Here is a 12,941-nt window from a genome sequence, read left to right on the forward strand (position 1 = left end):
CATTTCTCCCTTCCCCTCCGTGTGCAACTCTCCTCTCTCCTCCATCCATATCCAGCAATTCTCCTCCCTCCCCTGCCCTCTCCATCCATGTCCAGCGATTTTTCCTCTCTCCCCTCCCATCCATGTCCAGCAATTTCTCCTCTCTCCCCTGCCCTCCCCTCCCATCTATGTCCAGCAACTTGCTCCAGCCCCCACCTGCCTCCCTTTTCAGCCCCCAAGCTCCAGTTCCAACCCCAGTCCCACCTGCCCGCCCTCTTCTCCCACAACATCCCCCTTTTCCTTCCTGCCGCCTTGTGTTTAAATCTTTTATTTTACCTCAAGTCGTAGCGACGGTGGCAGTGAAAACAGCAGGCTCGCCTCCAGCCTTCCCTTCCCTCTCAGTGTCCCGCCCTCGTGGAAACAGGAAATTACATCAGGGGAGGGTGGGACACTGAGAGGGAAGGGAAGGCTGGAGGTGAGCCTGCTGCTTTCACTGCTGCCGCCGCTGCTGCGGCTTGAGATAAAATAAAAGTTTTAAATGCAGGATGGCAGGTAACCCTAGTAATGCCTTTGTATCATTCCATGGCGCAACCTCACTTTGAATACTGTATGCAGTTCTGGTCACTGCATCTCAAAAACGATGGTGGAGGGGGGAGAGGAAAAATGCTGGACATGTATGGAGGAGAGGGAAGAGAGAGGAAGGAGATATATACGGATGGAAGGGAGGGAAGAAAGAGGAAGGCGATGCATATTGACGGAAATGAGGGAAAGGGAAAAGTAAAGAAAAACTGCACATGGATAGAGAAAATAGGCAAAAACTGGATTTACTCTATACATCCTCCAGTCATGTCTGCGGAGTACCCAGCTTTTACCTACGGATGTAGAACAAGAAATGAAGAAGAAAGGAGGAAAGTAAAGAAATGAATGGAAAGGAATCCCTGGAAACGGAGTTAAGGGAACAGATAGAGAGCAGCAGAATCAGAGACTGGGACGACATGATCAGGGAAAACAAAGTCACCAGAAAACAAAGATAGAAAAAAATCATTTTATTTTCATTTTAGTGTTTGGAATATTTACATCTGCTGTCTTATTTTGCACTGGGTATACTGGAGCTGTAACATCTTACAGAAATTATTTATAATGAAAAAATTCAAGTTATTTTTTTCTTGTGATTTGAACACACTTCTGACGGACTTCATAGAAAAATGTCTAAAAAGTACTTTTGAAAATACTTATTTGGACATTTTTTGTGAGAAAAACATCCAAATGCAGATTTGCCACTTTTTGGATGTTTTTCTCTTAAAAATGAGCTCCAAAGTATATTATCTTTATTTCCAATAGTTCTTTATTTTTATTTAATAAAACTTATAGCCCGCCCATACAACCATCTGAACAGGTTACTATAAAATAAACAAAACAAGCAATCAATAACAAACATACAGCAATAACATAAACACCCACAATAAAACCAAAACCTAACCCTCAACCCAATGATCCAGCAAATGCTCTGCAAAACAACAAAGCCTTCAACTGCTTTCTAAACGATAAAAAAGAAACAATTTGGCGCAAAGTGGAAGGAAGGGCTTTCCACAAACTCGGGTCAACAGAAAAACCCAGAGAATGAACCACCTGTAAACAAACACGATGGAACAAAGGGACATCCAACAGTCCCTGACTCTGAAACCAAAGAGGCCATGCTGGACAATACTGCTGATATTTCATGGAGTGTATATTTGGAAATTATTATAAGTAAAAAATGTTTTTAAAACACTGGGGTTGATATTCAAAATGATTTAACTGGCCAGAAATGGCTTCTGGATGGTTAAGAGGGGCATAATTGAATGGGGCGCCCAAGTTTTCCTGAGGGCGTCCTCGGGAAGGGGCAAGGAAACCCATATTATCGAAACAAGATGGGCGTCCATCTTTCGTTTCGATAATACGGTTGGGGATGCCCAAATCTTAACATTTAGGTCAACCTTAGAGATGGTCGTCCCCGGTTTTCAGCGATAATGGAAACTGAGGACGCCCATCTTAGAAATGACTAAATCCAAGCCATTTGGTCATGGAAGGAGCCAGTATTCGTAGTGCACTGGTCCCCCTCACATGCCAGGACACCAACCGGGCACCCTAGGGGGCACTGCAGTGGACTTCAGAAATTGCTCCCAGGTCCAGCTCCCTTACCTTGGGTGCTGAGCCCCCCAAATCCCACTACCCACAACTGTACAACACTACCATAGCCCTAAGGGGTGAAGGGGGGCACCTACATGTGGGTACAGTGGGTTTGTGGTGGGTTTTGAAGGGCTCACATTTACCACCACAAGTGTAACAGGTAGGTGGGATGGGCCTGGGTCCGCCTGCCTGAAGAGCACTGCACCCACTAAAAACTGCTCCAGGGACCTGCATACTGCCGTCAGGTAGCTTGGTATGACATTTGAGGCTGGCATAGAGGCTGTCAAAAAATATTTTTAAAGTTTTTTTTTAGGGTGGGAGGGGGTTAGTGACCACTGGAGGAGTAAAGGGAGGTCATCCCTGATTCCCTCTGGTGGTCATCTGGTCAGTTTGGGCATCTTTTTGAGGCTTGGTCGCAAGAAAAAATGGACCAAGTAAAGTCGGCCAAGTGCTCGTCAGGGACCCCCTTCTTTTTTTCCATTATCAGCCGAGGACGCCCATGTGTTAAGCGTGCCCCAGTCCCACCTTCGCTATGCTTCCTACATGCCCCCATGAACTTTGGTCGTCCCCGCGATGGAAATCAGTTGAGGACGCCCAAAATCGGCTTTCGATTATGCCGATTTGGGCGACCCTGGGAGAAGGACGCCCATCTCCTGATTTGTGTCGAAAGATGGGCGCCCTTCTCGTTCGAAAATAAGCCTGTAAATCAGTTAGTGCCGCTGCGTATCACCACAGACTGCTAAAGTGAAAGTTGGCCAGTTTGTGGGTGGAGTCAGCACTTGTGTGGTTAAGCACTGATATTCACCACTTAACCACCTAAGTTAAGTGGCTGTATCAGACCGCATAAAGCACAGTGCTATCTTTATGTGGTGTGGTGTAAATGGTGAAGTGCCTGACAATAAATATCCAGGAATAACACCAGTGACAGATAAAGAAGCCACCTACTGCCACCAGATCTGCTCTACATTTTAAACTTCTGCAGCATTAACAGGAAATTCAAACAAAACATAGGTAAAGGGTAATCTTACAACAATTCACCTAGGTTTGGAGGGTAATCAGGCATCTATTTTCAGCCTCTTTTAGAAAGTTACATGGCTGCCCTATGTGTCTTTGTAAAATAAAGGTAAATGCAATCCCCTGTACGCACTTACAAGTCACGAATGACTTATAGGGATCGCCACATACAAGATGGTTTCTTAACAGACTTTTAATGAGGTGATTTGCCATTACCTTTCCCCCCCCCCCCCCTGAAACTAAGGGCCCTGCTTGCAAAGGCATGGTAGCGTTTTTGACAAGTGCAAAAAATTAGTTTGCATTAACCTGTTCATGCCCATAATATTCCTATGGGCGTCTACATGCACTAAAATCGTTAATGTGCCTTTTTAAACAGGGCCCTAAAGATTGTCTATTCATTTACCAACTGAAAGTGTATGGACGACTGAGTTGGCCAGAGCCAACCAGCTAACAGAAATCTCAGTGTGGAATCTGAATTCAGGTCATTGGCGTAGTAGGCAAAGTAATCTACTGATTGCAATGCAAGGCCAGTTGTTCATAAAATACCGAGGATAAAGTGGCAGAAATCATGGCTAGATTGAAATCACATTTATACCAGCTCAGGAAAAGGTATAAGTGCATACACACGTCATTTATAAAGAATACATACACTTTGTGACTCCGCCCACTTTCCTCCCAAACTCCACCTCAGAACATACCAATATGCAAGGCTGCTTTGTCACCATGCAAGCTTTTCTGAGGACAATATTGGGCAATTTTATAAAAGTAGTTTTTCATATGGGAGGAGAAGCCCTATTGGTTAGTGCTGTGGCCTGAGAATCTGGGGAACTGGGTTTGATTCCCACTGGAGTTCCTTGTGACCCCGTGCAAGTCACTTAACCTTCCATTGCCCCAGGTATAAAACCTAGACTGTGAGCCCACTAGGGACTGAGAAAGTACCTGCCTATAATATATATATGGAAACCACTTTGGTTGTACCACAAAAAGGCAGAACCCTTTACCACCTTAGGTAAATGAATACTTCTACCTGTATCTTTTAGCTATCCGAATTAGGTGCTCTAAAGCCAGGGCTTTTTTTGAGGGGGTACTTGAGGGTACTGAGTACCGGCACCTTTTTCATTGTCTGCTAAAATTGACTCATGGTCCCCAAGTTTTAATGAAAGAGCTCAGGCTCTACCAGTGACGTAGCCACAGGTGGGCCTGGGCCCACCCACTTAGGGTTCAGGCCCGCCCAACAGTAGCACACGTTTAGCGGTAGCTGGTGGGGATCCCAAGCTCAGCCAGCTCAAGATTTCCCCCTGATGGTAACGAAAACGCTACTTTCCACAATAACGGCACCTGCGCATGCTCAGTTTTCAGTGCATGCCTGCTGCAGACTGCCAAGATGGAAAGAAGCGTTTTCTCACCAGCTGAGATATTTTTTGGGTGGTGGTTGCGGGGGGGGAGGAGAACACTTAGTGCCCACCCACGTCTTCCCTAGGCCCACCCAAAATCTGTTGTCTGGCTACGCCCCTGGGCTCTACACACCAATTCTGCCTTATCGTAGATTCTGTGACTGGTTGCAGGGAGCCTGGCTACTGTGGGGTGGGTCCCTCAGTGATCACCCCACCCCTGAAGGGTGACCTGGCATTTGAGTACCGGCACCTTTTCCACTAGAAAAAATGCACTGTCTAAAGCTATGTACCATTGGCAATCTTGAGAATATTTAGCTAAAGCAGTGGTTTCCAAACCTGGTCCAGTCAGGTTTTCAGGATACCCACAATGACTATTCATGAGAGAGATTAGCATACACTGCCTCCACTGCATGCACATCTATCTCATGAATATTCATTGTGGATATCCTGAAAAGCTGACTGGCTGGGGTGCCTCCAGGACCAGGTTTCGGAACCACTGAGCCAGTTTGTTGCACCACATTCTTACAGTGACCCCATCTAGGACTAGTGCAAGAATGTGGTTGTTGCTTTTCTCCTACCCCCCTCCTGGTACAGTTTGATCTGAGCACAAATGGTACTAATGAGGGCACTAATTGACCCCTCCCCCATACAGTTCATTTTGCCATTCATCCAAAAACAAATGTACATCCCTCCCTTATTAAAAAAATATACAATCAAGTTTTTGGATGACATTTTTTTTTTGCTAGTGAAACTACTGTATTGTTATCCAGAATCCTGAAACCCACTGGGTCTCAAAGTTGGCTCTCATCAGGGCTTCCATTACTTCGCTCACCATTGATGTTAAGCCAACAGGTCTATACTCTTCTGCATTTTGTAGATTTTCTGTGCCAACCTCCAGCTGGTTCCCTTGAAGCCAATGAGGTTGAATTAAGTTTCTGCAGAAACCCCTGTTTATGAATTGTTAGATATTGACTTACAACACTCACTGCCACTGGGTAAATTAGAGCTGGACATTCAATGATGAGCCACGTCTGGGTCATCAATGCCCTTGGAAGCTAGGCAGTATCCACATAACTTACCAGACAAAGGAAGGACTGCAGGAACCAACACTGACTATCGCTGGTGCTCACGTATCTTCTGGGGCTGCCCCAGACCACTCCAGCACTGCCCAGAATGTACCAGAGCGATGATGAGTAACGAGTGTAGTATGGAGTGTTGCCATGATTTGGGTTTCTGCCAGGTACTTGTGACCTGGCTTTGGCCACCGTTTGGTCAGACCCAGTATGGCTACACTTATGTTCTTCTGATATTCAGCAGCACTCCCCCATTAACTGCCACTAAATATCAGTGGACAGTGTGGTTTAAGCAGGCAGAAGCCGCTCCTTGACCCCTTGTACAACATGCATACCTACCAGTCCAGCCTCATTGCAAGCTCAGGACTGGAGCAGGAAATAGCCCTAGTCCATCTGGCTGCAAGAAGTGGGGCTAGATGGGCTAGGACAAGATGTGATGGCATTGAAGGGTCTGGGAAGGAGCTCATGGCAGAGTCTAGGGTACCATGGGGCGTTCAAGTTCTCCGCTTGCCAGCGGATTTCCTCTCAGAGTCTAGGGTAGGGAAGATTCTCTTCAACAGTGGGATGTCAGAGAAAGGAGGGGGTTCACTTCTAGTCTTTGTTGTTCTCTTCAATATTGGAATGTCAGGAGTGAGAGTTATTGTGTCTTATTACAGCCTGCCTCACTTAAGAATTTAGGCAGGAGATCTCTGTATATGTAATTCATCTAGACTAAGCCAGCTATATCTCACCACTGTATGGATCGCTACACCTTTAATTCTCAGGAACTGTACTAGTGAGTAGGAGAAATGATCACATCCAGAGGGAGAGTACATCATGACTGCTCTCTTGGAGACATCAGTATTACTGAGTCTATGGTAGTCTCCACTTTATTTCAGCACAAACCTCTAAAAATCCTCTCTCGAATCTGCTTTGTCCTCACGGCGTAAACAACTGGGTTCAAGACAGGGGGCACCAGGAGGTAGAAATTGGCCAGAAGAATGTGCACAGAAGGAGCAACATTGTGACCAAACCTGTGAGTTAAAGATGAAATAGTAATCGGTGTGTAAAAGGCCAAGATGGCACAGATATGGGAGCTGCACGTTTTGAAAGATTTAAGCCGAGCTTCCAAGGATGTGAGGCTTAAAACCACTCGAACAATCTTAAAATAAGACACGATAATGAGAATTGAGTCCAGTATTAATACAAAGAGCCCAATAGTGAAGCCATAGAAGTTACTGATGGAGATGTCATCACATGAGAGCTTCACCACAGCCATATGCTCACAGTAGGAATGAGAAATGACATTAGTTTTGTAGCGCGTTAACCTTGTAATAATTAAGAGCGGCAAAGGTAGAATATAGACCACGCCCCTCAACACAGCCATTAATCCCATTTTGGCTACAACAGGATTGGTCAAGATTGTTGTATGTCGCAGAGGGTCACATATAGCAACATAACGATCGAAGGCCATAGCCAAGAAAATTCCAGATTCCATGGTAGCCAAAGAATGAATGAAGAACATCTGGACCAGGCAGCTTTTGACAGCAATTTCTCTAGAACTGAACCAAAAGATGCTGAGCATTTTAGGGATGGTGGTAGTGGACAGAACCATATCAATGGTCGCAAGCATAGCGAGGAACATGTACATAGGTTCCTGAAGACAGGATTCAGTTTTGATAATAATTATAATGGCAGAGTTCCCCACAAGGGCCATAACGTACATCAAAAAGAAAGGGATGGACATCCAGATGTGTGCATCTTCCAGGCCAGGAATGCCGCTCAGAATGAAGGTTGACAAAGTGAAGCAGCTACTGTTGTTCATTGTTAATGACTCGCTGCGATATGACTCATCTTCTGAGGAGCTTCATCCCCTGAAAGAGTAAAAGAAACGAGTTATATATAGGAGTTCGTTTACTAAGCTGCAGAAAGCACTAATGTGTTCTTACCATAGCTAAAAAGGGCTTACCGTGGGGTGCGCTCAGGCATCCTGCAATAATTTTTGTATGTGCATTCTGTTGTTTCCCAATCCCTTTGCACCCACAGGGAGGGGAAACACTACAGCCTCATAGGCTGAATAATAATAAGAGAGAGACAACCAGACTCAGATATAGACGCAACCAGCAAACATCTTTATTATGGTATATCACTAAGCCAAATACAAATAATTGTTCTCTCTCTCTCTGGAGCAGGTTCTCAGACAGAAATGCCAGACGCGAATCCTGAATAACAAAGACTGCTCAGCTAACACTGTCCCAGCAATTACATATATAGCCTTAGTAAGTTGCGTTTCTCATAAATCATGTGATTTCTCCCAAACTAGAAATCAGAAACTAGCCTGTGCCATATATGGATATTCCTTTATTATATCACTCTCTCCTGATGTGGGTTCACGTGGACAGGTGGTGGCCATTGGCTAATTAGCTATCAGTTCTGCGTGCACAGCGTGTAGGTAGTCACAGAGCAAAAAATTACATAGAACAATACCCTTGTGTCCTCTCACCCCAAGTCAGTCTATCAGCAGCTCCCAAAGTTATATCCATATTATATGAAAGGCATACTCATCTGCAGCCAAATGTGCATCTGTGAAGTGTCTGTTCTCAGCTCCAGAGAAAAGCACTGTATGTTAAAAAAAGATGCTAACTTGTTAGGCCAACTTGTGAGAACCAAACTGAGCAAGGTACGGGCCTAGCCCTTAGTAACAGGCCTAGCATAGGAAGGAATATACAATTCGCTACCAACAAATGTATTTTTTAGCACTGGGTGCATGTTCTGTGCCACACTCTGATTATCACATGCTTAGCGCGTGAGCCCTTACCACCTACATAATGGGAAAAGTAGAACATGGCCATTAATGGGAAAAATAGAAAAATCGGCAGTTTTACCCAAGCAGTAAAAATGGCCTCAGCATGCGGGAATGACCTGCGTAAGGATGCACAGTTTGATGAAAGGGCCCCTTACTGTTATCAATCATCACAGCATTCTATAAAATAACTGTCATGACTATAATTTTATTTATTTACAAATTTATATTCTGCTCTATTGCCAAAGGTTCTAGGCGGATTTACATAATCACATGCACAACAGTAAAAGCTCATACATATTATACAACAATACAGACATACTCAATACACACAAAATTTATCTTCATAGATCATTATTCTAAGTGCTCCAATTACATATATATCATCAAGCTCTGCTCATAATTTTATTTCTTTGGATTTGCTCACATCTTTTTCAGACTCCAGTAGAAGCCACAATAAATAGCAAGGTTTTTTATTCCTTTCATGAATTCCATTAGATTCTGAAGCTCTCTTAACCGCTTCGGAATAGGACTTGATATGATGCAATATCAAATAAACATTGGCCACCAGATCTCAATAATTGTCTAACAATATGTGTAACTTTGATGCCAATACAGAAGAAACCTGTCTATATTGTACCTCAAACAGGCTCAAAATCTTAAGTTTAATCCTCTGTTCTATCAGAAGCCAATATAACTCTCTCAATACTGAAGTAATATGATCAAATTTAGATTTACCAGTCAAAACTCTTGCCATCGCATTTTGTGCTACTCGCAATGCCCGTCCATATTTTTTCTTCAAACCAAGCATCAGCCCATTACAGTAGTCAAAACATGGTGTAATGATAACTCTGAATTACTTTTCTGAAAAGGTGGATGTGAAGCGTCTGTTCACGCTTTCCAAAAATACTAGGACTAGGGGGCATGCGATGAAACTACAGTGTAGTAAATTTAAAACAAATCGGAGAAAACGTTTCTTCACCCAACGCATAATTAAACTCTGGAATTCATTGCCAGAGAACGTGGTGAAGGCGGTTGGCTTAGCAGAGTTTAAAAAGGGGTTAGACATTTTCCTAAAGGACAAGTCCATAAACCACTACTAAATGGACTTGGGAAAAATCCACAATTCCAGGAATAACATGTATAGAATGTTTGTACGTTTGGGAAGCTTGCCAGGTGCCCTTGGCCTGGATTGGCCGCTGTCGTGGACAGGATGCTGGGCTCGATGGACCCTTGGTCTTTTCCCAGTGTGGTATTACTTATGTACTTATGAAACATGCATGTCGGACAGCGTTGAGCCCCTGGTCCGAATAATCTTAAGATAAGTGTTTTGAATATACTAAAATGAATATATACTGTAGAAGCCGATGACAAGTTTGGTGCTAATGAAATTGCCAAAAAATCATTATTGGACAATTAAGCACCACTGAGGCAAAATGATAGAATTGAAAAATTGAACAATCAAATAATTGTATTTTGACAACTTTTAAAAGTTGTGGAGGTTGGTGGAGAAATATATAGGAGAGAATATCTGGGACCAATAAGATTCAAAGGTATTTTAAAGTTAAAGCAGAATCCATCACCACCCCTAGGTTTCAAATTTTATTCGAAATACTAATCGTAATAGAACCAAAAACAAATTCAGAAGGCACATCGTTACTCTCAAAGCTTGATAAGAAAAGTATCTGCGTTTTGGCCATATTTAGTTTCAGATGATTTGCCTTCATCCAGCTCTGAATAGATTGTAAAATAATACCCTGAGCCAAAGGTTTAAGGGGTAAAGGGTCATGGAGTTCATATATCGTACTTTCACCTTCAGGAGTTATCTTTGGGCACTCTTTGCTTAGAACATCATGTGTTCTCTGCTGCAACAGGCACACAACGACCATCACATGAGAAAAGTAGATCATTTTGAAAGTGCAGAAATGCTTGAGTAGTTGCAACTGTACTCAGATCCTCCCTCCCTCCCACTCACCCAGACTCCAACTCCCATGCCAGTGTTTTGGTTTCATTAGGTCACTTCCATATTTTTCTCGATGTGTTAACCAATACAAAAAAAAAGTTCCCTAAAATGGCAAATACAAGACCAAAAAGAGATTAATTTTCTGACAATATACAAATATTTTTGGTATGTGTTCAATGGGAAAAGCAGATTATTTTCACTTGGATCACAGAGATGCAGGAAAAAGGATGATTATCCCAGGATCAGAGAGAATTAGTGATAGAGCAGAACTTGGCTCAAAAATATGTACTCTAGAATGAAGAAGATATGATACATCCAGGGCCTTCCCGGTGACTCAGTGACACTGCTACAAACTACCATGTAGAGGGTTGGGCTTGAGTCCCTGGTCTGCTTTTTTGCTTCATGGGCTGACTATTCAGAAATTCTGCAGAGGGAGTACCAGTCATGGAGCAACAGTGGCAGCTAGTGGTCAGATTCAGGACTAATGAATGCAGGGCTCCAAAAAGAGCCTTAGTACAACTTATTGCTTCTAATTGCTGCTAAGGGTATAAACTTTGAGGTACACTGACCAATAGCAGAGTAGTAATAGAGGAAGGACCAGAGAATCCACTGAAGCCATGATGGAAGAGATAACGATAAACACCAAGACAGAGCAAAGACTCAAAAGTCAATTGAGTATAGTATGTCAAGGAGTAGCTGGTAATGTGGATAGGTCAAGCATGTACTAAAGGCTTTTAGCCTTGGCCATAAGGAGGTTACTGGTTTGGAGAATTTGAGAAAACCAGTTTCTGTGCAATGTATACAGCAAGACTGGAGTTGATCTAGAGCCATTTTAGATGAATGTCAAGGCAGTGAATATGAAGGGTACATTCGAGCAGTTTGGATATATAAAGAGGGAGATGGGACATTAGTTAGCAGAACCACAAAGAAAAAAAGAACTGACCTCCACAGAAGACAGTGGAGAAGACAAGTAAAGTCAATAGTGTAAGACTGGCTACACAGTTGAGCAGAACATACGATTTTCTCGTAATAGAGAAACCATTTCATACATCTTTTTATTCATTGGTGATTTTTTTGTTGTTGTTGTTCTTTGGATCCACAAGGTCATTTATAGTGTTTTGGTAGCTACCACTCAAATATGAGTGCAGACACCTGATGCAGGCCATACCGCCGAAACATAACCCATGTGGAGTATTACAAGAAGACCTTAGGAAATTGAAAGACTGGGCATCCAACTGGCAGATGAAATTTAATGTGGACAAATGCATGGTGATGCACATTGGAAAGAATAATCCAAATCATAGTTACCTGATGCTAGGGTCCACCTTGGAGGTCTGCATGCAAGAAAAAGATCTAGGTGGCATTGTACATAATGAAATCTTCTGCTCAGTGTGCGGCGGCGGCAAAAAAACAAACAGGATGCTAGCAATTATTAGGAAAGGGATGGTGAATAAATACTATAATGCCTCTGTATTGTTCCATGGTGCGACAGCACCTTGAGTATTGCATTCAGTTCTGGTAGCCATATCTCAAAAAAGATATAGCAGAATTAGAAAAGGTTCCAGGAAGAGCAACCAAAATGATAAAGGGGATGGAACTCCTCTGGTATGAGGAAAGGCTAAAGAGGTTAGGGCTCTTCAGCCTAGAAAAGAGTTGGATGAGGGGAGATATGATTGAGGTCTACAAAATCCTGCGTGGTGTAGAATGAGTAGAAGTGAATCAATTTTTTACTCATACAAAGACTAAAGACTCAAGGAAGTTACCTGGAAATACTTTTAAAACAAATAGGAGGAAATATTTTTTCACTCAACGAATAATTATGCTCTGGAACTCTTTGCTGATATGGTACCTCCAGTTAACATATCGGGGTTTAAAAAAGGTTTGGACAAGTTCATAGTCTGCTATTGAGACAGACATGGGGAAGCAACTGCTTGCCCTGGGATTTGAGTATGGAATTTATTTTAGTTACATTTGTACCCCACGCTTTCCCACTCATGGCAGGTTCAATGCGGCTTACATATTATATACAGGTACTTATTTGTACCTGGGGCAATGGAGGGTTAAGTGACTTGCTCAGAGTCACAAGGAGCTGCCTGGGCCTGAAGAGGGAATTGAACCCAGTTCCCCAGGACCAAAGTCCACCACACTAACCACTAGGCCACTCCTCCATGATTTGGTTTTCTGCCAGGTACTTGTGACTGGCTTTACCACTGTTGGAAACAGGATACTGGGCTAGATTGACCATTGGTCTGACCCAGTATGGCTACTCTTATGTCAATTCATTTTTGAAGATTACTGGTCATCTCCACTGTCTTCTGTGCTTGGCATTAGTTAGCAAGCCAGTTAGGGCCCAGTGAGGACTTTTTCAAGAGTGGTGTGATCACAGCATGTTGGAGTGAAGAGAGAACAATTGCAGTGGTAAATGATCGAATGAGAAAGTAACAGATGGAAGGGATGACTGAAGAGAAAAAAGAACTGAGGAGATGGGTAGGAATGGGCTCAGAGGAGTTTAGAAGAGAAGATGGATGTCTTCCTCCTCTGTAATTTCATGGACACAATTGAGCAGG

General features: G+C 43.2%; 1 protein-coding gene across 1 annotated transcript; it reads right to left on the reverse strand.

Moving 5' to 3' along the window:
- Window positions 1-803: 803 nt before the first annotated feature.
- LOC115468189 (olfactory receptor 52M1-like) lies at window positions 804-7,433 on the reverse strand. The gene is made up of 3 exons (XM_030199727.1): window positions 6,521-7,433; window positions 1,872-1,894; window positions 804-851 (listed from the first exon to the last, which is right to left on the reverse strand). The coding sequence occupies exons 1-3, from the start codon at window positions 7,431-7,433 to the stop codon at window positions 804-806; spliced, it is 984 nt and encodes a 327-aa protein (XP_030055587.1).
- Between the last annotated feature and the right edge of the window lie 5,508 nt (window positions 7,434-12,941).

This window comes from Microcaecilia unicolor, chromosome 4, assembly GCF_901765095.1.
Source record: "Microcaecilia unicolor chromosome 4, aMicUni1.1, whole genome shotgun sequence".
Lineage (NCBI taxonomy): Eukaryota > Metazoa > Chordata > Amphibia > Gymnophiona > Siphonopidae > Microcaecilia > Microcaecilia unicolor.